The sequence below is a fragment of the Canis lupus genome, chromosome 4 (genome assembly GCF_011100685.1).
Source record: "Canis lupus familiaris isolate Mischka breed German Shepherd chromosome 4, alternate assembly UU_Cfam_GSD_1.0, whole genome shotgun sequence".
Lineage (NCBI taxonomy): Eukaryota > Metazoa > Chordata > Mammalia > Carnivora > Canidae > Canis > Canis lupus.
This window is the reverse complement of record NC_049225.1, coordinates 61,618,235-61,644,372: the sequence shown is the minus strand read 5'-3', so window position 1 is coordinate 61,644,372 and position 26,138 is coordinate 61,618,235. Positions and strand designations below refer to the sequence as shown.

The 26,138-nt window shown below is 39.2% G+C and overlaps 1 protein-coding gene across 2 annotated transcripts in view; it reads right to left on the bottom strand.

The window, feature by feature from the left end:
- Window positions 1-775: 775 nt before the first annotated feature.
- Window positions 776-26,138, bottom strand: part of CSPG4B (chondroitin sulfate proteoglycan family member 4B) — a 67,989-nt gene continuing 42,626 nt past the window's right edge. For both annotated transcript variants that reach the window (XM_038535107.1, XM_038535108.1), the window contains 2 exons: window positions 14,400-14,583; window positions 776-13,516 (listed from right to left, as the gene is read on the bottom strand). In XM_038535107.1, coding sequence (XP_038391035.1) covers window positions 11,469-13,516; window positions 14,400-14,583 — 2,232 coding nt within the window. In that variant the 3' untranslated portion in view covers window positions 776-11,468. The remainder of the gene's footprint in view (window positions 13,517-14,399; window positions 14,584-26,138) is intronic.

The following is a 26,138-nucleotide window of genomic DNA, read 5'->3' as shown; positions in this document are numbered from 1 at the left end:
TCTTAATTTTGATAAATGTATCACGGTTATATAAAATATTAACATAAGGAGAAGCTGGACGAGGGTACATGAGGATTCTCTGTAACTTTTTTTGAAAATTTATAATTATTTAAGTTAAAAAAAAAAGAGAAGTTCACTGAATCTCCAGGAGCACCAGAGGACCAGTTATGGTGGCTACAGAGCCAGGAACTGTTGCCAGACCCACAGTGTTTGGCCCAAAGAACTGGACCAACAAAGACTATGTAACCCATGCTGGGCGCAGACACTACAGGCTTCACCACCAACACCACAAACTGGGCCCTTATCTGTCATCACTGCCTTCGAAACTAGATGTCACTTCTGCTACCATCATGTGTCACAGTGTGTTAAGCAGGAAAGCTGGTGGACTTGGGACAGCCCCTGCTTCCTCCCAGGGGTGGCTATGTTTGCATGCTAGCTGCAGGAAGGTTGGGACTTGAGTATCTGACATTTCAGCTTCTGTATCTGGAAGAGAGAGCTCTACCTCAAAAAATAGGAGATTTCCCAGTCATAAGTATGCTTAGCAGCCAGAAAGAAGGATAAATGTCCATTAAGGGACTGAGATCTTCTAACTGGAGTGATCAGACAAGGCTTTTTGGAGGAAGAAGAAGGTAGACAGGCAGTATTGTAGTGAAATCAGATTTGGAATAAAATTAAACAGCATTCAGCACTCAGTCCTGTAGTGGAGGTGAGATTCTGATAAACAGAAATTCATCATTCTCACAAAAAGGTTATGTTGAACAAACAGTACATAAAGTATAAGAAGAAAACAACTTTATTTTTGTCTTTCACTGACCCTTTCAATCAACTATGCGGGTCCATGTCTACTATGTTTTCAGTCAGGTAGGGGAAGTTCTCAGGAATTTTCTAGTCACTCTTGGGTCATACACACAATTTTAGGGTCATTTCAAGTCACAAATTACAATTTCAGATTAGCATTAAAATGTCAGCCTTATATATTAGTCAAAATTTCAAATTTGCTTCTAAGTTGAGCCTTCTTCCCCTCCTCTGATTTGGGCCTCAAGTCAAGGAAGAAAAGGGTAGCTCTTCTCTCACATTTCTTCTTCTGGCTAATCAGGTTTCAGCCTCTCCAGGAAACATTCCTACTTACCTGTAAAGTTAGAATTTGTAATCTCTGTTTTTGCACAAGCTTAAAGTGACTTTTCTCATGAGCTTTGACATGGTTCTTCAAAGATTTTTGAAGATCTCTTAACTGCAATTCCTTGGCAGGGCAAAATGCAAGTGTTCTCTGGCTGGTCACTTCCTTTCCCCCCTCATTTTCTAGAAATCTAGGAGTTCCTCAGCTTCTCTCTCTGCTTAAGTCTTAAGTCTCTATGCCACCCTCTTAATTGGCCCTAAGATGACCTTATGCCAGCTTGCTCTCTGGATCCACTTCTAGTCACTCATTATTGACCTGACAGACTCTGGAAGGGCTCACCTCCCTCCTGTCATGGGTACCTCTTCATTGTATCATCAAAACAACTGTTTCATTGAATCTCCAGGAACAACTCACACTTTAGACTATTCTGTGCTCCTCAGGTGCAGGGAACATATATTAAGCTCAATGTAGATCTCTTGAAGCCCCTTTCCCTAAGCTTAAGTTAAAAGTTCAGACACTTCCATCTCTTTTCTTAAAGGAAGAAAAAGGGTAGGACTCATGACAAAAACAAAACAAAACAAAACAACACACAAAAACAAACAAACAAACAAAACAACAGCTCTAAAATTCTTCTTTACCTGTTTCCAATTCCTGACTCTTCCACCCAGAATGTGGAGGAGGAGTTTAAGAGTCATCTGGCCTGTTTTCTGTCATTTCTTTTGAAAATATTTTAGCATAGCAAAGCCTTTTACATCCAGCTGTGGCATCTCTTGACTTGATGCTTTTGTCAAATCTTCCCTTTTAACATCCTGTGATGCTAGGATATCCATCTTCAAAGCAAACAAAGCTTGTATGATCCCTCCGGCTCTTCCCGCTTGCTGGAACGACCTAAACCTCAACAATCATCTCGGGTGAGCTGGGATAGGGCCAGCAGCAGACATAGCCTCCTAAGGTGGAACAATGCATGGTCAACTTCTCCAGTATAGTTCTAGTGGATTTTCCTGTCCCAGAGGCCTACTCAAATGCCAGTTATCTTTCCAAATATGATCTGTGCACAAAACCAAGATGAAATATTTCTGCTTCTCTTCACAGGTTCAAACATTTCAAATGCCCCAACTCATTCTATTTCTATTCCACAATAAAGCCAACCTTCCTAGGGTACCTGGTTGGCTCAATCGGTTAAGCATCTGCCTTCAGGTCACGTCATGATCCCAAGGTCCTGGGATTGAGTCCTGCACCAGGCTCCTTATTCAGTGGGGAATCTGCTTTTCCCTCTTCCCTTGCCCCTCCTCCAGCTTGTGCTCTCTCTCACTCCCCTCTTTTTCAAATAAATAAATAAAATCTTAAAAAAAAAAAACTTCCCAGATTAAACTTGTTTGATTTCCATTCAATATACGTTCTTCTGTTTGAGCTCATTCCCCTGAAATGAGAAGCTTATTAACAAGAGTGCTAACAGGATGCAAAATCTTCAAAAAACATTAGCAAACTGAATCCAGCAATATATATAAAAGATTATATACTATGACCAAGCAAGATTGGTTGGTTAAATATCTAAAAAAAAAAATCAATTAATGTAATATATCATACCAGTAGAATAAAATACAGAACCACATGATCATCTCAATAGATTCAGGAAAAAAATTTGACAAAACTCAGTTCCCTTCCTGATGAAAACACTCAACAAACTAAGAACAGAAGGAGATGTCCTTAACCTGATAAAAGGCATCAACAAAAAAACCTACAATTAGCAATAACCTAATGACAAGACAGTGAAGCTTTCTCCCTAAGATCAAGAACAAGACAAGGAAGTCCACTCACACCACTCCTATTCAACATTGTACTGGAGATTCTAGCAGGGGTAATTAGGAAAGAAAATGAAATAAAAAGGATCTAGTTTAGAAACGAGGAAATAAAACTATCTGTATTTGCAACTGAAATAATCTTGTATATAGAAAATCCTGAAGAATCCACTAAGAAACAAAATAAAAATGCTGCTACAAACTTGCAGGTTACAAAATCAATATACAAAGATCAGTCGTATTTCTGCACACTAGCAGTAAACAAAACAAAAATTAAGAAAATAATTCAGTTTACAATAGCATCACCAAGAACAAAATATTTAGAAATAAATTTAACAAAAGAAGTGCACGACTTATACACTGAAAACAACAAAACATTATTAGGGGAAAATTTTTTAAAAGACCTAAATAAATGAAAAGACATCCCATATTCATGGACCAGAAGACTCACCATTGCTCAACCATAAAATTAACAAAATCTCATCATTTGCAATGACATAGATGGACCTAGGGGGTATAATGCTAAATAAAATAAGTCAGTCAGAGAAAGACAAATGCCATGTAATTTCACTCATATGTGGAATTTAAGAAACAAAACAAATGAAGAAAGGAAAAAAGAGACAAACCAAAAAATAGACTCTAAAATACAGAGAACAAACTGATGGTTGCCAGATGGAAGGTAGGTGAAATAGCTGATGGGAATTAAAGAATATGCATATCATGATGAGCACTGAGTAATGTATAGAATTGCTGAATCACAGTATTGTACACCTGCAACTAATACAACACTGTATGTTAACTATACTGAAAATAAATAAATGAATGAATAATTTTTTAAAAAAGATACAGTAGTCCTCAAATTTATCTACAGATTCAATGCAATCTCTTTCAAAATCTTTGCTGCCTTCTTTGCAGAAATTGACAAGCTGATTTTAAAGTTTGTATGGAAATTAAAGGAGCCCAGAACAGCCAAAGCTATCTTGAGAAAGAAGAACAAGGCTGGAGAACTCACTTCCCAATTTCAAAAGTTACTGCAAAGTTACAGTAATCAAAATAAAGTGGTACTGGTATGACTGTGTGTGTGTGTGTGTGTGTATACACACACACACACATATTACATGTAATATATATGACATATATGTGATATATGATACATATATAGATAATCAATGGAATAGAATTGACAGCACAGAAATAATTTCTCACATTTATGGTCAACTCATTTTTGATACAGGAGTAAAGACAATTAAATGGGAGAAAGAACAGTCTTTTCAACAAACAGTCTTGGGACAACTAATTAGCCACACACAATAGAACGATCTTAGGCTCCTACTTCATACCATAGACACCATATATTAAAATTAACTTAAAATGAATCAAAGAGAGAATTTTAAGACCTAAAGCTATAAAGTCTTAAAAGAAAGTGGAGACCTACATTTTTATGACTTTGGATTAGGAGTTGGTTTCTTAGATACAAGACCAAAAATACAAGCAACAAGAGAAAAAAATAGATAGACATCACAATTAAAATGGTCTGTGTTTTATAGGACATCAACAAAAAAGTGAAAGGACAACCCACAAAATGGGAGAAAAATTTTGAGTATCATATCTGACAAGGATTACTTTCCATGATATGTAAATAACTCTTACAGCAAATAACTCAATTTTTAAGATGGACAAAGGATCTCAATAGATGTTTCCTTTCACTCATATGAATAATGTAAGAAATAGAAATAGTGAAAGGGACCATAAAGGAAGGAGGGAACTGAGTGAGGAAAAATTAGAGAGCAAGACAAACCATGAGAGACTCCTGACTCTGGGAAACAAACAAAGGGTTGTAGAAACGGAGGTGGGTGGGGGGATGGGGTAACTGGGTGACAGGCATTAAGGAGAGGAGGTGATGTGATGATCTTCAGATGACATTCAGTATAAATGAATGTTATACTACATGTTGGCAAATTGAATTTAAATGTAAAAAATAGACATTTCTTTAAAGAAGATGTACAAATGGCCATGTACATGATTGCACAGCTCCATGAAAATACTAAAAACTATTGAATTGTATATCCTGAGTAGATTATTTGGTATGTAAATAATATTTCAATAAAGCCTTACCAAAACAAACGCTGAGGTAGTCTTTACTTTGAGGAGCCATGAGCAGTGCTGAAATGAAATGCAGAAGACCATTTCTCAAATATTACAAAATGCAGTAAATTTGGTCTTGCTAAAAGTTGTGGTTAATGAGTTATTGTTTTTTAAACCCAACACAACCAGCAGAGAACCTACAATGAAGCGTGAGATTTTTAACTAGATGGTGGTTTGGTAAAGCCCTGGCTCCTCTTTGGTTGATCCCAAAACAGCCTCTGGTTAGGGTCTGCCACTACTACAAGGCCTCCTGGCTCCCAGCAGACAGCAGTGTCCCAGTAGACCTGGGCTGTGTGACCAAAGGGATCCCACTGGGTGCAGGCCTCAAGGTAAGTAACCCAGAATTAACTGAACCATGAGGCAGTGGACCCCTAGCAGTAGGGCTCATAGTCCCAGGGCACATGATACAAGGAGAATTAGATTTTAGCCTATTGTCCTAGCCTGGGTTTCCTTTACAGCAAAGGCTCATCTGTGAGTGGGAACAGGAGCAAGGGTTAATACATAGGGAGGAAGAATGTTCACACACCCATGTGATTTGTCTTGATTTGTCTTTAATCTTTAGGACATTCTGAGAAGCCTCACAGAATGCATCTTAGAACTGTTTACCCCTGGGTTGAAAAAAAGAAGTATTTATTCCTCAGCTTCTCTTTGCTGCTGGGTAAGGGCAGTAAGTGGGGAAGTAACTCTCCCACTTCTGGGTTGTGCAAGCACAGGTTCCCACAGGCATGGGGACAGAGGGACTTGGGGAACACTGTACATTCATTGGCAGCTGTACATATGCTCAGAACTGGTAGCCACAGTCGTAGCTGGAGGAAGAAGCCAAATTGAGAGAATTTGAAGCAATGCTTAAGAGATGTCTGATGCAATCATCCACTAGGTTCTGTGACATCTCAGGATCAGCTACAGAATTAGCAGGGCCCAGTGAGGCATAAAAATGTGGGCGCTTTGTTAAAAAATTATTGGAATTTCAAGATGGTTACAGCAGAGCCTTAAGCCAAGCCCAGAGTGCTCCTGAGCCCTGTGTGGCTGCACTGGTTGCATATGCCCAGGAGCTGGCCTTGTCTGGACTCTTAAATAGCAAGTTACTCCTCATCCCCATGCCTCACCTCACCTCACCTCACACACACAGACACACAGACACACAGACACACACACATCCCAGGGACACCTGACCACATCTTCCGAAGAAACACCAACATCGAGGAGCTCTCTTCCCTGTCTCTCCGTCAGCTCTGGCCACGTAACTATAAGTGAAGCCTCAATGGGGGTTCGTGACTCTGCTGGTGTGTGCTGAGTTTTTCCAAGCCATGGTCAAATCTGGGCAAAGGAGAAAATTTTTCATAAAGCTGTTTATTTTTTTCCCATAAAGTTCTTTATTATAAGACTTTGTCCTTAAGAAATGAAATTATAGTGATGGTAAATAAGACTTTTTATTTTGGTAAGATATGATATTAATATTTTTAAGTGGCAATCCTTGTCTTGGACTTAAAAAGAAAATCACTGGTCTATGAATGACTGAGAATAATGTGATGGGAGGTGGGAGAAGGGATATAGGTTTAAAATCAAAGGCCTAATTGATGTAGGGTTTTGAACCTGTTGGGACAGGAAGGGAACAAAGCAGGGTTTTTCATCATAAGTTCAGAACCCCATATAAGATAGAGAACCATCAAAACCTCTGAGATCCGGGCTGCCCTTGCAAGTGTTCCTGACATGCTCTTTCTTTCATCCATTTTCTTGCCAAAGCTCCATTCAAGGATGAAGGGGAAAGATTCCCTGCCCAGTGGAACATGAGCATTTGGGAAGCTCCTCTAAAGAATATGTCATCTATCCTTAAATCATCCACTGAAATTCTACTACCAGTAACCTGCTGCTTTGGGTAGAATATGAATAGCCTCTGGTTTACTTAAGTGATTTAATGCACTAGTTCTTTAATTAATTAATTAATTAATTAAAAGATTTACTTATTTTTTAAAAATTTTTTTTTTAGATTTACTTATTTTAGAGAGAGAAAAAGCATGAGTGGGAGAGGCAGAGAGAGAGGGACAAGCAGACTCCATTCTGAGTTTGGAGCCTGATGTAGAGCTCAATCTCACAACCCTTAGGATCATGACGTGAAGCTGAAGCCAAGAGTTTGAGGCCTCAACTTGCCACTGAGGCACCCTTTAAAGAACCCATTAATTCTTTTAAAATGCATTAAAACTGTAGGTAAGACAATTTTTTGTGGCAGTTAGTATAGTGCCTGATGCACTGAGAATATTGTACAAAGATGAAGATGAATGATGACAATGGTGATGATGATGATGATGAAGATGATGATATTAACATCACTAAATCCTAACAAAACCCAAACAGGTAGGTAGGTGCTAATATTATCCTCAATTTTTGGCCAAGGAAACTGAAATTCAGAGATGCTGAATATGTTACTCAAAGCCACACCGCTTAGAAGCCGAGAGCCAGGGTCCAAAGCAGATGCAGTGTCACTGGGCCTGGTGGGGCACCTAGAGAGACAGATGGTACCAAGTGGTGCTTAGTGGGTCAGAAAGCTCCCTCATTTCTCACTATACTGCTGGATGGGCAGTACTGGCTTAAAAGCGCTTCAAGTGAAAACACAAAGCCCTTTCTTGACCTCTAGTTCTTTTTGTACATCTTTTCCTATACCATCCTCTCTACTGGCACTCCTTATGTGATTCTGGAAGAACCTACTAGAGGAAACAGACCGGAAAGATTCTTTCAGGACCACATCTTGCATCTTCAGTATCTAGGAACAGTATCTAGTACTGCTCACATACAGTAGGTGCCTAATAAATGTTGGCCAATCGTTATGAGAATGTAGCCTCTTCCAGGCCTCTGTCAAGCAGCCAGTGGTGTTCTTCAGCTTCCAAGCCAAAGGTTCCATCATTGAGTATGCCTCACAGTAGACCCCATGCCCACTTTCAACCCGACATCTGTCCCTATACATGGCCAACATCAAACTCATTATTGATAACAATGCTACTGAAAGATACAAGAGGTGCATAGCACAGTCCCATTGTCAAACTTGGGGAATATCATCTGATTTTTTCCATCACCTTCCATTACCTACACCCACCCTCCAAATGTGTCTACTACAGTCCTGGAAATCTGAAAAACCAGAGAGTAGGGATAGCACCTGTCCCACACCACCTAATTAATGAAGGACTCTAAGGAAGCGCACCAGGTGTTTGACCAGGGTCCCTGAAAGATTAGAATTTGTCAATGCCTACAGATATGGAAAAGTGTTAGACCCTTCACTCCCAGCCCATCCCAAGGTATACCTTCTTTTAAGCAAAAATCAGCCATTCTTCTGACATTAACCTTTGGTATCCACTTATTAATGGTCTGGCCACCTGTTAAGTGGTACTGAATTCATTATGACAGAGACTATGCAGTTGTAGCTCTGTGTATGGGAGAAACCATTTCAAACTGATTTTCAATTCCCAAAACTTTAATTTTCAACACTAAACAAGGATTTGCCAAAGCTTTTTGTTTAGTTTTATATTTGAGCCAGCACCAAAAGGTAGGCATTTTTTTTAATTGAATCCATCTGTAAATCAGAAGAATATTCTAGATGTTCTGGAAGAAAACTTTCCAAGTTCTATATTAATTACTCAACTAATTACTGAGTTTTGACATCTGGATCTCATGCTGATGTTCCCGCTCTAGCACACACACTCACAATGTGCATTATCATTTCAAAGCATCAGTGTCTGTTTCATTCCAACACGGACACTAATTTTATTTGTATAAAGTTGCAGAATTAAAAGGAAAAGAGAAGGGGAAATTGGACTTTTTTGTTTGGCCAGGCTGGTAATCTTAACTTCACAGATCTTATAGTCAAAGCAAGGAAGAGGCCAACATGGTCATAGAGCCAACTATATCTGGCTCTTCCACAAAGAAGAGGCATTCTCCTTGCCCAGCTAAGAAAAAACAAAATCCGCTTACTGGATGCAAAGATGTTCCTTAACCTTACCTTTCTGCGTGCAGACTCAAGTACACACTGCTATTCTGTTCCTTCAGAATACTCTGCTGCTTAGAACAAGCTTAAGAATAATTTTGAGTTGCATAGTGATCAAATCAACCTTGGGTTAAGATTCTCAGTCCTCCTCCTTTCTAAAAGGGTCAAGTATGAAAACACTTAAAAGGGGCTACATATAACTCAGGAATACAGAAAGACAGGAGAAAATCACTTTAGGGAGAAGAGAAGTTTTCTTTAGTACCAGCTGTCCATAGCGTTAGAGCCAGGGATCTAATACATGGGTAGTTATTTCTAGGCCCAAGTATGCTATGCTTTCATATATTCTGTAGATTATGAAGTCTGTTTCCACAAAGAACAGTTAAAACTGGGTTGGGACAGAAAAGCAACCTAGAGGAGCAGAAAAGGGAAAGGATGAGAAAAAATTCTTGTCCACATGGAACGTATCAGAGGCATTCGACTTCTGGGGACCCTTTGACCTCAACCTCATCTTTACCTTTGTAAATATCCTACCTCCCTTCTTTTATTGTCTCCTGATGTATTCCACCTGTTAGTACAAGGTAAAACCTTTTCCTTTATCAAGGAATATAAAGAAATGAGTCCTCCCTCCAGTTTTGTTTGTTGGATGCCAACTACACCTGTTGTGAAAACCAAAAATGTCTTCAGACCCTGCCAAATGGCCCCCTTCCAGGGGCAATTCTTCCTTCCACCCTAGAAACACTAGCCACTGGTTTTTAGAAAATCATTAAAATATGAAAAGGAGACATTAAAGTAGACATCCATTTGAAAGATCAAAATTCTTATTTCCCAAGTATTTCATATTTGAAGACTATTTTAGCAAATCCTATTGTAACTATATGGTGGGCTCATCCACTGATCTCTGACATAGCAGAATCTTCTCCCAGCCCCAGGAGAGATCATTAGTCATGAGAATTCCATTCCCTTTTGCCCATTTCCCCATTCTAGATTGAGACATAAAAGGGGGAAATGTTTGAGAAGGCCTCCCCTTATAAGATTAAATAATAATAATAATAAATAAGATCCTCTCTAAAAAAAAAAGTCTTTCATATCTGTTTTTTTTTTTTCCCCACTAGAGTGTCTGTCTTGAATGTGATGGTACTGCTAGGAACATTAGCAGTCCCTCATAATCCCAAGGAACTAAGCAAAAAAAAAAAAAAGAAAAAAAAAAAAAAAGAAATGCACAACAGCTTGAGGAAGGTAGGGCAGAAGGAACAAAAGGGCTTCAGTCCTTGATGACATCTTTGAACCACTGAATCAGCCTTGGAATGCCCACCTCAGGCTGCTTATTAGCTGAAATAATTCAACACTTTTATTGCTTAGCCAAATCAATAGTTGCAAACTGTGATTTACGGGTCAAATGCAGGAACTAGGAATTGTTTTTTATATTTTTAAAAGGTTGTTAAGAAACAAAGGTTGTTAAAAATAAACAAATGGGACCCTCAAAGTCTAAAATATTTACTACGTGGCCCTGCATGGATAAAGTTTGCCAATCCCCAATCTAAACCATTCATAGCGAATGTCTTGTGATTTGCAACCCAAAGCACTCTTAACTAATATTAGTTCTGGTATCTTCATTTTACAACTATAGAAACTGAAGCTTGAATCTGCCAATAGTAGGCTCAACCAGAGAAGTCAAATACAAATTTGCCATTTTTTTCAATTCATTGTAAAGTTAAGCCAAATTAAGGCATCACAAAACATTTAACAGACTTTTCTATTCATTAAGGTTTCAAATCATGAATCATATTTGTACTACACATGTGTTTTTGCAAATCAGAATAGACAAAGCCTCTTGAGGAAACACAATATGCTCAGTGAATGCTTTCAAAGGGAGTCAGATTGTCCTACTATCTAGAGCACCAAGGCATTTCCTGCCATGGGAAGTCAAGTCTAGAGACTCCACGGAGGAAAAGACATTACAGAAATACATAAGAAGCAAAGTTGCTGATTTGATAAGTTACCTTTTCTGCTTGCTGATACAATTCCTATATTTTCTTGCTGACTCACTTAGAGAGAGTGAATCCTTACTGAAAAATATTCAAAGCCTTCCACCATTAATTCTAGCACCCAAGTTAATACTGCTGCTCCTAGTTGGACCATCATGTTTGGTAGCACCTTGATAAAGGGTTCAAAAATTCACAAAATCTTATACTCAGAGTCAGGTCCAGAAGGAGGCAAAGTTCATTGTGGAGAGCCCATAAGATGAGTGTTGTATGAGTTACAATAAACACTCGTCCACCTCTAGCCATGGGGCCATAACTGAGCACTGAGTGACTGGCAGGGCCAGACTTTTCTCAGTTGATCCAACCAACATCTTTGCCTTTGTATCACATCCCAACATTTCTGTGCCTATCCCAGTACAGTAAGTGGTCAATCAAGGACAAGAGCACTTAGTCTACACCCAATACTGGTTGTGCTTCAGTGTTGGGTTGGTTTGTCGGCAGAGGTTGACCATATCAGGATCCAGATTCATCCATGTCTCCCAAGGAGCACATTTCTCCACTGGCTCAGTAGCTGGAGAAGCCATTTGCTCATTTTGTGGGTCCCTGAAAAGACTGACTGGGGGACTGCTGCAGCTTTTTAGAAGGGGTGTCACTGTGACAGTGGGTACAGTTATGCTCCTTTCTGGCCTAGGACTTGGGGTTGTAGGTTCCAGACTGGTCTGGGGCTTGATAAGAGGTTTTGTCTTTTCTACCTTCTGGCCCAGCAGCCAGACACACAAGGCCACTGCAGTTACTATCAGCAGGAAGACCACCATAGCCAAGGGTACAATGACCATTAGAGGATAACTATTCTCCCTGGGCTCGGTGGGTGCCCCAGGACTGGCACTGGTGGTGTCTGGTGGCCAAATGACCCTGGTTAGAGAAGTCTTGCCATCCAGAGTAGGCTCTTCACCATGGTGTTGTCCCCATGGATCTGCTTCCTGCTGCATGGTCTGGGTCAGCTTCCCCAGAGTTTCTGTCTTTGCTGTGGGTCCTGAGGAAACTACGGGCTTCTCTTGAGAATGATCTGAAGTCACAAGATTATCTGCAGTAGCCAATAATGAAACATCAGGGGTAAAGGTTTGCAGACAGAGGGGGTCAGGTGGCACTATGGTGAAGGGAAGATAACCTATTGCTGGCTGTACATGGTCTGCCTTGAGCAAGAAGGTGAAGGAGTCATTTAGCATATCGATGCCTGTTAGGTTGGCATATGGATGAAGCATCAACAACCCTTGGTTAATGTCGCTCTGAGTGAATAGAGTAGTGTTTTCTATTGCCATGCCTTGGCCTACTCTTCGTACAAGTCTTCCATGAGCAGGGGATGCTATCACTTCAAATTTGGGATCACTGTTAGTCCTATTAGCAAGCTCGGTAGCATCAAGGTCCTTTCTTTTCAGATGATAAACCTCTCTGTTGGTAACTGTCAAGTTTGACATAACGCACAGTAAAGGCTGCACTCTGATGTTCAGCATTTGTCCAGTCAAGTTGCTTTCTGATGTAAATAGTGAGAAATATAGCTGGTCCTCTGAGGCAGTGAGATTTGTCATATGGTAAAAGAGTCTCCCTGAATACAGATCTTCCTGCCCAAAGCTGATGACCTTCTGGTTTTCAACGAGCAGATGCCCATGTTGGAGGGGCCATGTCATCTTGTAAGTGATTTGGGGGCTTCTCCCATTGGTCGTTGCTGACAAGTGAATATTGGTGATGGGGACAGTTGTCTGGCCTTGTGGGAGAAGTAGGTCAGTGAGGTTCACAAGGGTGATGGAGATGGGAATGACATCCAGGTGGAAGAGCTTATAGAGTGGGCGGTGTTGGCCATCGGTCACACTAAAGTAAAACACACCCGAGGATGGGCTTCCATCTTGTACAAACCATACCTGAGAGTTATCAATGTCGGCTTGCGTGAAATGGTGAATAGGTATGTCTGGATGGTGAGCCATTGCCAAAAAGCCATTATTAGGACTACGGATGATCATATATCTGATCTCCTCTGGAGGGCTGTCTAGATCTTCCACTCTTAGGTTTTCAGGTCCTACAACCAACCTATTTCCCTGCAGAACTTTCAACCGAAGCCCTTTTGTCTTTATTTCTGGTGCCTGGTCATTAACAGGAGAGATAGTGATGTTAAACATCTCTTCAAGGAAGTCAGTCTCTGGCTTGGTGATGGACTTGCTCTTTTGTTTTGGCCAAACGGCAAAAGTAAAATTATCAGCCAGTGATTCAGAGTCATCATGAAGGTATATGATTCCAAATTTATTAACTATATACTGGGAGAAATTGGGTTTTCCTTTGGTAATATTCCTCTCTCCAACGATAATGGTTCCATGATGAGGAAGAGATATAACCTGGAACCAGATTTCATAGGAAGATCGCTGAGATTTGGGCAACTTCAGTAAGAGGTTGGAAGCATCTAAATTAGATTGGTCAATGAGAACTTTGCCTCCCTCCTTGACAAAAGCTCCTGTAAAAGTGTAAATACAAAGAACAAAGTGGCATTTCATTAGAACTTTGGGATGACACCTATAAAGCTCTTTCTCTCTCAAATTTCCATATCCCAATGAATTACTATAAACGTCTTGGTTGGGATCCCTGGGTGGCGCAGCGGTTTGGCGCCTGCCTTTGGCCCAGGGCGCGATCCTGGAGACCCGGGATCGAATCCCACATCGGGCTTCCGGTGCATGGAGCCTGCTTCTCCCTCTGCCTGTGTCTCTGCCTCTCTCTCTCTCTCATTCTGTGACTATCATAAATAAATAAAAATTAAAAAAAAAAATTAAAAAAAAATAAACGTCTTGGTTGTTCAAGGACCTGAATTAGCACTGTTACACACCCACAGCATATAACAAATTATATTTTAAGTATACATATCCTAACTATTAAATCAATATTTCAGGCAAGAGCATTTCAAAATCCTGAGATTCATCCATAGAATGTTAATTTCTTAACTTATCTACTACTGGACTTTCTCTTGCCATGGAAACAGGTGCAGCTTTCAATATCCCTTTTCATGAAGGAACTTGACTTATTTGTTATTTTCATTTTCTATAGGTGGTTTTCAGTCATAGGCATGGTAAAGTCTCCAAGTGAAATTCTTTAGAGCTAATTTTTCATCTTTCCCCCAATTACTACTATTAAAGCTTATGAGAGGAAAGCGAAGAGGCCCAGAGAAAGAGCACATGTAAAGAAATAAATTTTATAACCAAATAAGTTTTATTTCAAAGGTTGATATCGTGGCATTGTTATGATATCGTGGCATTTCCAATTAATCAAGGAATACTTACTTCCAAATTGTCCCTACTTTAATAATTATAGATAAGCCACTGACCCATGTCTTTTGGTGGCTTTACCTGTATTTGCAAGCAGACGACTCTGCCGACCTGGTTCTGTAACTTCATATGAAATAGTAATATGAAACTCCTCAGGACTTAGAGCTGCTGGTGGAGAGGATGTCGTAAACGTGAAAGAGTCTTCTGCAGTCCAGCCAGTGTTTTCACGGTCCACATGTTGGTATAATATGACCTGTTCACTGACCTGTATAGACAGGAAGAAAAATCAGCCCCTGGCTTCAGGGATAATATGAGGACAACATGTATCCTAACTGAAGAAGATACAAGTCTTTTCAGGGTTTATTCTCATGCCCAAATTGTGCACATATCTATGCAAACACAAGAACACTAACAATGTGGTAACTTAAGTTTGTCAAACTTCAGTGTTCTATTGCAAAAATAGTTTATTTATCAGAGAAAGAAAAGCACATTGATTTTGAGATGATGAAGGCTATGGTACGTATATTTTAGAAAGTATATAATGAACCTTCATTTGCCTGTCTGATAATTTTAAAAACTATCAACTTATAACCAATCCTATTTCATATAATACTCCTACCCACATTCTGCTCAACAGCTTATTTTAAAGCCAACCAAACACCATTTTATCTGTAAATGTTATAGTAAATACTGACAAAGATGGCTCTTTTTAAAAAAAGACTTTATTTATTTATGAGAGACACAGAGAGAGAGGTGGAGACATAAACAGAGGGAGACAAAATAAATAAATAAATAGAAGGAGGAGCAGGTCCCCTGTGGGGAGCCTGATGTGGGACTCTATACCAGGACCCTGGGATTATGACCTAAACTGATGCTCAACCACTGAGCCACCTAGATGCTCCAAAGATGGCTCTTTTAAAAATATAATCACAATATCATTATCACATATAAATATTATCAATAATTACTTAATATCATCAAATATCCAATTAGTGTTTAAGTATCTCTGATGACCTAGTATATGTGAGGGTTTTTTGTTTGTTTGTTTGTTTGTTTTTGACATAGTTGCTTTGTTTGAGTCAGGATCTTTAGAAGTCCCCATGTCACATTTGTTTGATGCTTCTCATAGGTGTCTCTTAGTCTGTAGGTTCCCTTTCTCTGATTTTTTTCTTGTGATTTATTTATTGAAGATATTGGGTCATTTGTCTTATAGAGCTTCCTATATTCTAGATTTTGCTGCTTCAATCCCAATGGTATTGTTTAACATGTTCCTCTGTCCTCTATATTTCCAATACACCAGGAGTTAAATTTAGAAATGTAATAAGAATCAGATTTAGGTTTTTGTTAAAAATGTTTTTCAGGTTATATTATATATTTCCTCTGCATCTCATTGCAAGGCTGCTCCTTTTTTGAAAATGTTAGGATTAATAGGTGAATTCGAATTCTGCCACATTGATCCATCTATTTTTAAGTTCCCCATCACCCTTATCATCTGATAGTTTTACAGAGTCATTGAGATGACTGCTTAAGTTCCTTATTTTTTGCAGTGGCAAGGCATTGATATTTTTAATCATTCCTTCTTCATTCTTTTCTGGAATCCTTCTACAAAGAAGAATTTTCCCTCATCAGCTATTTGGCTAAACTGAAGTACAGTGTATGCAGAAAAGACAGGATAAGTACTTGATTCTTTCTCTTTATACTAATTTTTGGAAAAATGAGTCCCCTGGTTCCATGATCAAAATATACCCATTGGTTTTTGTTTTGTTTGTTTTGGGATCATTATAATCTTATGAGTTTTAGCATATGATGTATTTCATTCCATTGCAGTTGTTATTCTCACTGATGTTCAAATTTCCCCATCTTGCTTAGGGCATTTTTCAAGATTTAATCTAAGTCCCTGATGTCTCTTGCCAATGAATGTCTTTTCTAGCTCAACTGATGGAGATGGGCTTCACCCAGTATTTTTTTGTCCAGATACCATATGAGTAGTCCTTTCTCTAACAACTGTGATTGAAAGTTCTCAATCTCGAACCACAGAAGGGAAGGCTAGAGAAAAAAATATCTAATCTTTTCATTCCTGTAGGTCACATCTTTTTCTGACCTGCCTTCTATTATAGTATCTGAACTTACAGGTAGGTTTCTTCAAGGTATCTGTGTCCATGTCAAAAATGCCTAGAATAAATTATCATATAATTTACAGAGCAGTTGAGTCTATTTCATCAGTCAGTATTTGGAAATATTGTATTAACTAACAAAAGTTTGGTGATGTATCACTCTGGCTCAATACTGGTACAATGGATAAGCCTAGAATCAGAGTTCTAGAAAAGCTTCTGGTCTAGTGAGCTTTACAAAATATGAGCTTCCTATTTCCACAGTGTCCAAAAGCTGTTGGCAAGTTTTTTGTTCCTTTCCTATTCGAGGGTAAGGCAAGGAAATGCTGTCATTTGGGGATTTTAAATGGGAAGAAGAAAATATCGTTTCTCAACATTTCTTCATAAAGAAGCAAGGTCATTCATAAAAAATTGGTTTCCCCAAAGATAATTTCTGGTACTGACTAGTAACTTTATGCTCTAGAAGTTTCTGGGAAATAAGTCAGTTTTATTTAGCAGTTATACTATTTCTATTCTCAGCTGAAGATTTACAATAAAATATTCATCATAAATGTATTCCTCTTCCTAGAAATAAATAACTGTGCCATGGATTTTGGATTGGAGAATGGTTTCCAAAGGTTCCCATTCTGCTTGAGAGAGGCATAATATTATAAGACAAGAGACATCCAGCTTCTTAATATTAAAATAACATAGTCTACTGATTAAAAGGAAAAATTTTCTTGAAAGCAGCCATTCTTGTCCTTTGCTTCTTTGGGTTAAGTAAAAATTAACTTCTCTGAAAAATATAAGTTATTGGAATAATCTAAGGATCTTCTGATGTCTACAGGATGAATAGTAATTGTCTCAGGGAAAGAATGCTTCTCAAAGATGAGAACAGTTGAGATGAAAGTCAGAAATCTGAAGGAAATTAATTGGAAAGGAGCCCTGATCATAGCTGTGTACTTTGGAAGACTTCTGAAAGAGAGGTCTGCTATAAGTTCTGTTTTTGAAGTCATTACAAAAGTGAGAAATTGTGAATACCTTATTGACTCATTTTATGCTGGAGAGTGAGAGAATCAAATTAGAATCATCTTGAGTGTCTGAGCTTCAAGACTAAACAGTACATAATTGAAAGTGCTGAGCTAGAAGCAAAAGGGAATGAGTGTGTCTGTGGAATGTCAACTTGGCAGCCATGCCCTGAAGGAGCTTTGAGGTGAATAGAGTCTTTAATGTTTAAAGAAAGAGAGCTTTAAGAATCAGGTTCTAGGGGCACTTGGGTGGCTCCATCAGTTGAGCATCTTTTTTTTTTTTTTTTTTTTTTTTACATTTCAGCTCAGGTCTTAGAGTCATGAGTTTTAGCCCCAAGTGGGGCTCCATACTGGGCATGGAGCCTACTTGAAAAAAATAATAAAATAAGACCAGGTTCTAAGGTGTGTGTGTGTGTGTGTGTGTGTGTGTGTGTTTGTGTGCGTGGTGAGAGAGGGCTGATAAAGGGAGAACAAGACCAAGACTTTAAGGGAAAATGTGTAAGGTAAACCTCAGAAGAAAAGGATCTCAGACAGGATTAGGAATTTTGTTACCTCAAATAGAAAGTGGCCCTAGGAACAATTTCCAACAGCTCTGCATATTTCTACTGTATTAAATATAGATAGATAAGCCACTTACTGGATACCTGGGCTCAGAGATTATGGAGAGAGAAGAGGAGAGGTTATTATTTCCCATGGATTTAGATTAGCCCAGATATTTTCTCTTTTACAGATGGAGTCTTTTTGAATGTCATTAGATATTAAAATTTGGGGCCGCCTGGGTGGCTCAGTCAGTTAAGCGGCTGCCTTTGGCTCAGGTCATGATCTCAGAGTCCTGGGATCAATCAAGCGCCACATTAGGCTTCCTGCTTAGCAGGGAGTCTGCTTCTCCCTCTCACTCTGCCCCTCCCCTGCTTTGTGCTCTCTCTCGATCACTCTCTTAAATAAATAAATAAAATCTTTTTAAAAAGAAAATTAAATTTTGCAGAATTCCAACTAGTAAATGTGGAAGGAAAAACAGAATGAGAAAAATCACCATTTGTCATCACACCGGTAATAAATATTTCACAGGTAAGAATCCTAAAATGATTGCTTACTTTAGTTGTGATGAAAAACAGAGTAGTTAAATAGTTCCAAAGTATTCCCTCACAAAATACTTAATTGCGAAAAGGAAAATAGTAAGTTTGCCAAGGAGAAACCTGAAAGATAGCACCTGACTAAATGGAGAACATCATCAGTGACAGAGTGGAGTGAGCATCAGTGCTTCCTGACGTGAGGCTGGAGGAGAACTCAGCATCTCTCATGTCAGACCTGCCAAAATGCACAACCTGAATAAGACTGTGATGAAATGTCCAATAAAACCAAGCTGAGGAACATTCTATAAATGACTGGCCTGTTCTCCTCAAAAAATGGCCATGTCACAAAAGTCAGTGTGACTGCAGGATGCTTTCAGGTGAAAGCAGACCAATGACACCTGAAAACTAAATGCTGTTTTATGCTGTGAATTTTTTTCTTTAGGATATTCTTCTAGGGGATATTCATTGAAACAACTTGTGAAATTTGAGAAAAGGTGTTTTATAAAAAGCCAGTTCTGTGGCTTTTATGCCAGTCATTTAATCTCCCTGACCCTCCATTTCTGCACTAAAATATAGAATAACATCTCACTTGTAAATACGCATTTAACCTAATTAGTCTTTTGCCATATTAATGTTCAAAACAGCATACCCTGGGCATTTCTAAGTCTTTTAGGAAAGCATCTAAGTCCTCACTAATCAATTCCTTATTAGGACATCAGAGGATTCCAGTTAAGATGGAAGGCTATACTTATTTTTTAAAAGGATCATGGCATGAAAATATTAAGCAATTAGAAATTTCCAGAATATGCCTAATAAAATAAATCTTTTCTTATAAAACCAAGAAGTAGTTAGGCTGGAATTTTGGCACATACTCTAGAAGCTTACTTCCAGTTGCTTTGTAAATAAGTATTAGTTCACCATCCTATACTTGACATTTCAATAAATATTTGTTTAATGAATAAGCTACTTAAAAAGTGCTTTACAAAATTTAATTATAAAGTATGTTTATATCATGAAGCTGTAGGAATAAGGCAATCCAAGACATTTCTTACCCATTGATTTAACAAAAACACAACCAATACCTTTTGCTGAGCCCTAAATATGTGCCAGACACTCTGCAAGGCATTTTATGTAACTCATTTTACTTTAGGGGCCTTATTATATACACTTGACAGATTAAAAAAAAACAAAAAACAAACCTGAGGTTCACAAAATGTAAATAATTCACTCATAGCCAATGAATGGGAGAGCTCAGTTTTTAATCTAGTCCCATGTAACTCCAGAATTCATGTTTTTCCTACTGCACTGCTCCTTCACTATGGAAAGCTCAATGAGATTCTAGGCAACTAAGAACTTCACGTGATTATGTGCTCCAACTTCAAGGAGTTTAGTAATGCAAAAAGTCAGTTGGTAGGTATAGCTAGGGAAGACAAATGCCATTTTGTGGTCTGGCCTGGCTAGGACACAATCACTATTGGCCAGAGCTTGTAAGGATTCAAAGAAAGAGGTCATTTTATATGCTGTATTTATTACAAAAGGAAAGTTAAAGAGAAAATGTATTGTATATTTTCTTTTATACTATTGTCATTGTATATCAGGTACAAATGTCTCATAGGACCTTAGGAAAAAGAAGGTAGATTGAGGGGGAAAGGAGCTTCCACCTGGATCAAGGCTGAAGGTAATTCCTTTCTGGCCCCAAGGTGACTGGCAGATGTCCATTTTCTTCAAGCTAAGCTTTTTAAACCTGAAGGCATTTAAAAAAATATTTTATTTATTTATTCATGAGAGACACACAGAGAGAGGCAGAGACATAGGCAGAGGGAGAAGCAGGCTCCATGAAGGAAGCCCGATGTGAGACTGGATCCCAGGACTCCAGGATCACGCTCTGAGCCAACCACTCAACCGCTCAACCGCTGAGCCATCCAGGTGTCCCCTGAAGGCATTTTTAAAGTTTCTCATTGTTTGACTGCATGATTTTACACAAATCTCAGTGTTCTTCAGATATTTTTGTGGGGGTGGGCATGATATAGTTCTCTCTTTCTCTCTCTCTCTCTTTTTGTCAAGATAAAATTCTTAAACATTGAAATTTACAAAGAGTCATTATGAGTGCCTTGGATGAACCCAGGGGTGAAGTGGGAGCTCTGATACACCATGCTTGGTGGAGTCAGCCATGACATGGAATCTGATACTTTTTTCCCTAAAACCGTGTAGATACTATAGATCCACAAAAGTACACGTGGACAAGACTGAGCATTAAGAGAATAAAATTGTCAAATTCAGCTAAGAAAATCAGAGCATAAGTCTTTTTTACACTGATCTTTCCCATGGTGGGGCTTAAAAGTCAATCACAGCTTTGAAATTCCCACTGGAGAAGAGAGTAATCAAATTATCTTGGAGTCGGGTGAAAAAGGGAGAGAGAGACAGGGAGATAAGCAGTCCAGTCACTTGATTCTCCACAACATGATGACTTTGTTAAAGGTCCCAGTCTCTACACAGGACAATTATTGTCCAGAAGAAGCAAGGGAACCAGAGCTGGCCAGAAACTCTATCTTAGGCAGATATTATTCATGGAGAAAGGAGACTGAAGAAAGCAAAAAAATTCAGAAAGGTAAAGGCTCCATGTGGGTTAACCAAAAAGTCCTATAAACTAAGATTTGGAAGACAATAAGGTCCTGTGCTCCTGAAAGATAAGTTCAGATAAATGACTCCTTTTTACATGACCTTTCTTACTTTTACCAGGACTGGTACCATCAGTACAGAAAGCAGCCGGGTCTGGAGGGTTCAAGGTTCCCTGAAGAGGTCAGAAGTCTGGGCCAGCCAGCCCAGGGAGTGATAGCTTAAAGGGTACCCAGGTATAATGCTAAATAAAGTGAAACTGGGTTAAGTCTTAGAAAAGATTCTCCTTAATGGAAATGGATAGAAAAGGTATTTTAGAAGGCCTAAGTTTCTAAATGGTGCTTCTTGGAAATCTCTTCCTAGAAATGGGCAACTGAAAACCAGGTCCAAATACTACCCATGCCCCTCCATGATGGAGTCAATCTCCACATAAAAATGCTAGATCAAAAAGCTTTTAAAGGGCCTAGCAATATAGCCATCTATAGCCCTACTCGACAGAAAAGTCCAAGTTCACATTTATATAGAAGTAAACATTGATTCTCATGGGCTTTATGCCATTACAAGCAGGGAAACCTTTAATAAAACTACCAAATGAGATCATAGAAAAGGTGATTTATTAGGAAACAGCAGGAGGTAGTACGGGGCATCTTGCTGTTTTGTAGACGGCTAAAATGCCCCCTTCCCCAATATCAGATCCAAATCCCTTGAACCTGTGAATATTACCTTCTTTATCAAAGCCTTGGCAGATCTGATTAAGGATCCTGATATTGGAAATTACCCTGGGCTATCCAGGGGGCTCTAAGTGTGATCACAGACATCCCTACCAGAGGGAGGCAGAGGGATATTCGACACAAATGAAAGAGGATAAAGGAAAGTAACTATAGAGGCAGAGATTGGAATGATAAAGGCACATACTAAGAAATGCTGGCAGCTACCAGAAGCTTCAAAAGGCAAGGAAGGAATCCCCCCTTAGAGCCTCCAGAGGGAGAACAACCCTGCTGACACCTAGACTTCAGCCTAGTGAAAATGGAGTCCCAACTTTCTGTTGCATTAAGCCACCAGTTTGTGGCAATTTATTACAGCAGCCATAGGATACTAATACAAAGAGAAAAGATAAACCGCTCTCATGGAAATGGGAATTAGTTGTACCTGCTTTTTCAAAGAAAGCCAAAAGTTCTAAGAAAAAAGAAACATTCTGGTTATTCAAACCCTTTGGGCCAGGACCCATGAGCCAAATTCCAGTCTGAACAATGACTAGGTGAGTAAGTGACAACTGAATATTTCTACACATGGAAAATATGCACATAATTCAGTGAGCTGCAATTGCAAAACCAAAATTGCCAAAATGAAACACTGGTAAGAAATGTCCAAAATGACTACTGAGTCTAGTTGCCACGGAGCTTGCTACTGAAGACACCCTAAGAAATTGAGTGGGGGGACAAGGAGGGCAAATGTGATCATTCACAAAAACACTGATCCTTCTCTGCTTAGAAAATGAAAGGGCCCAAGTTTAATGATCCCATTTGCTCTCCATTAAGTTGTAATAAATTAATTTCTATCCTATGGGAAATGTGCTTGCAATTTCTTAAAATGTCAGGGTTACCTTGAGCAATAAACTTAGACTCCAGGAGAAGAGGTAACTGGACAAAATTCACAGCGTAGAATGCATTGTATTCTTTTCTAAGTGTGGTCCTGGAAAGCTGGGTTTGTTGTGTTGCAGTAACATTAACGAAGATGGATGGTCTTCCCTCCACAATGGCACAGTGGCTTAAATGCAGTTACTGGCTTTATGGAAAAGCAAAAAGGCCAGACATCCGAAACCTCAAAACCAGAACACTTTGCTTTTTAATGATTCCAAATGATCTAAACATTCACTGGAATGGAAATCACTCAATTAGCCCTGTGCTCTACTTGGAGTGCTTTATGGAATTCAAATCATACTTTGTTCACACATTCTTTTGAAATGAATGAGAAGTCTCAAAATTGTAAAAAGTTCTCATTTCATAAAATTTGATGATTCACCTTCTCTGTGTCTGCATGTGTTTATTTATTTAGGGTATAAGATTTTCAGCACAAATTTCATGATTTAGCTTTTCCCATTTAGGGAGATGGGATATGATGGTGAGAAACAAGAACGTTACTTCACGATCTTGGTAGGTTGATGTGGGATGGTTTAAAAAATAGTGAATTTATTCTGAGATAAGAAAATATTTTGAGCTATAACATAACAAATGCATTCCTACAATTATTTTGCCAGTGTATGATATTAAGCATGATGGAGTATCTAGGTTTCTCTCACAAGCTATAACCATCTAGAGTCAATGATTTAAATGGTCATTTTTCTTTATCCATCAAAAAAAGTAAGAAAAGGTATGGGTTATGTGCAAAATGATACAATGGCTTTGCCTCCCCACTGAGGGTGGTAGAGGGCTGGAAACAATTTCATCTTTTAAGGTAAAGGTGTGAAAGCAAACTCAACCATCAACTGCCTAAAACATTCTCCCAGTTGGACACTTAGGTCATTGTCTAACTGAAATTAGAAAAATCTGAATTTAGGAAGACTGGTGTAGAATGCCAAAAAGCATTCAAAGCCATTTGATTACATGAACATGGCTGAATAGTTCCAACTCCTTCTAAAATTGAACTTGATTCCTGCCTGAGTCATATCTCTTTTCACCAACCAGACTGAAGAGGGCTGATCAGAGCACGTAGTACATGCTCAAGAAATGTCTTCGTTAAGTAATTTTGGAGAAAAGGTTTTGATTATCTTCATCACCTCCAAAGTCTGCCTCCACCACTTCTTTTATGTCCCAAATTGTTCTGGAGCTGCTGGGTAGTAAATCCAAGCCCTAATGAAATGTCAACCAGGGTTCTATTCAGACAAGAGGCCATAAAATTGCAGATTTTAGGAAAAGATTTACATTCCATTTGCATATGAAAAAGGAGAGAGGATCTGGAAATGGGGAAGCTAGGAAAATAAATAATAAGTTTCTTTCTCTTCCCAAGTCACAAGTAAAACTGCATTTTTGAACACACAAGCTAACCACAATCGGAATGTCTTCAGATTAATGTCGGTTGTACTGAATTTATTGATGATACCCTGTTTTTTTTTCCAATATAAATGCACTGCCTAAAAAAAACAAAAAAAAAATAAATGCACTGCTTTAATCTTTTCTAATTTTATTTTGACAAGAAGCACATGTTATTTTCATACTCAGAGACACACACACACACGGAAACAGTCAGAGTTAGCACTTGGTTTCTAGCTTTACAGAGTTTTCTCAGCATACTCTTTCCTCTCCCCACATTATTGATGTGTTTTATGACTACTAAAGTGGAGGAGTAGTTAGGGTATTTCAATGACATTTATTCAGAGGCATTTAGTCAAACACATATTGCAAAATATATCCTGCAAAAGGTCACCACAGCAGCTGCTCTAGGGAAGAGTCTTTTCAGTGGGTCCTCCTTGCTCTGGCCGCTGGGATGGGATCTTTGGAGCCTCCTCGCCCCTAGCCCTGGGGCCTCATTCTGCCTCCCAGCCTATGTTCTGCTCAAGGTCGAAATGCTTCACCCGGGGCATGAGGACCCGACGTTTCATCAGCCCCCTGCTCTCATCATCACTAAGGGAAGTATGTTCCAGAACACCAGGGGCTTTTCCCCAAAGGGAAACAGTAATTGGGTTATGGGGTGGCAGGCAAATGTCATTCTCTTCTAATGACCTCATTTCCATTCATTAAATCACTGTAGCACATTAGGATAAATATGGCAGCCAATTCTGGTGTCCCAGAAAAATTGCTTTCTCCTGTGAAACCAGTCTTTTGGCTACTGGGAGAGGAAAGGAACCTCTCACATTTCTAAGAACAAAAAGATAGTACCAGCAGCCTTAGCTAGCATTTAGTTCATGCTGCATGGGGAGCAATGTGCTAGGCATTTTGCATCCATTATCCATGTTAATCCATACACAAGCTCCTAGGAGAAAGGAAAGCCTGGTAGATAGGAGCATGACTTGGCAGGGGAGGTCCTGGGTTCAAATCCAGATTCTGCTGCCCCTGAACTGTGTAGCTGTGGGCAGGTTGCTTAACTTCCCTGTGCTTTAGGTTCCCAGCCTGTGAGATGATGAGTAGTAAAGAAGAAAGTTTAGGACAGCACTTGGGACATGGTGAATGTTCAAAATGGCTTCAATTATCATTACTACTGTTTTCCTCATTTTACAGATGAGAAAACTGGGGCTTAAAAGACATGTAACTTGCTCTAACTCACAGAGCTAATCCAGGTCTGATTTTAGAGGCCAAGGGACTTGTCCTGAGCCACCAGCAGTCAGCAGGAGATCAAGGAGCAGCAACAGGGCTCCTGATTCCTAAGTGAGGTGTTGGCTTCACACTCACACCATAGGCATAGAGGAGAGTGTGGGCTACTGAGCTGAATATCTACAGACTCTAACTATATCTTAGATGATGCTTTAAGATACAGGACTTGTCACGTCCAGGAGTGTAATTTCATAAAAGGCCTGATATACAGTCTGATGCCTTGTGATAATAAAAGAAGCTTGCCTTTGTCCTCTGAGACAAAAGCACTAGGCTGGGCTGCTGGTATGGTGGCTGTTGGCCTTGGAAGAGAAAGGTCTTGTGTGTTGAGAAGAGCCATAAACCTGGTCCATTCGAGAAGGATGGACCTCCTTCCACACCACACCTGATTTGTGGCACTGCCCAGCCTGTGCTTTTAAACTAGCCTCCCCCCCATCTCCACAGGAAAGAACAACAGTTGGGCCCAAGGATCCTGATCCCAGACACCCCTTTGCAGGTCTCTTCCAGGCTGAGCTCCAACCTAACACCTCACTTGGCCCAGCCAATACCTGCCATTGCTAATACATTTTCTTGACACTTGCCTCCTGGTTCTTAAGGTGGAAGGAATAATGAGAAGAAAAATAAAATCTTAAGATAATTGGATTTTAATCACTCAAGACTTTTATTGCCTGCCCTAGAGCCTTATAACTAGATTGAGGTTTTAAAGATT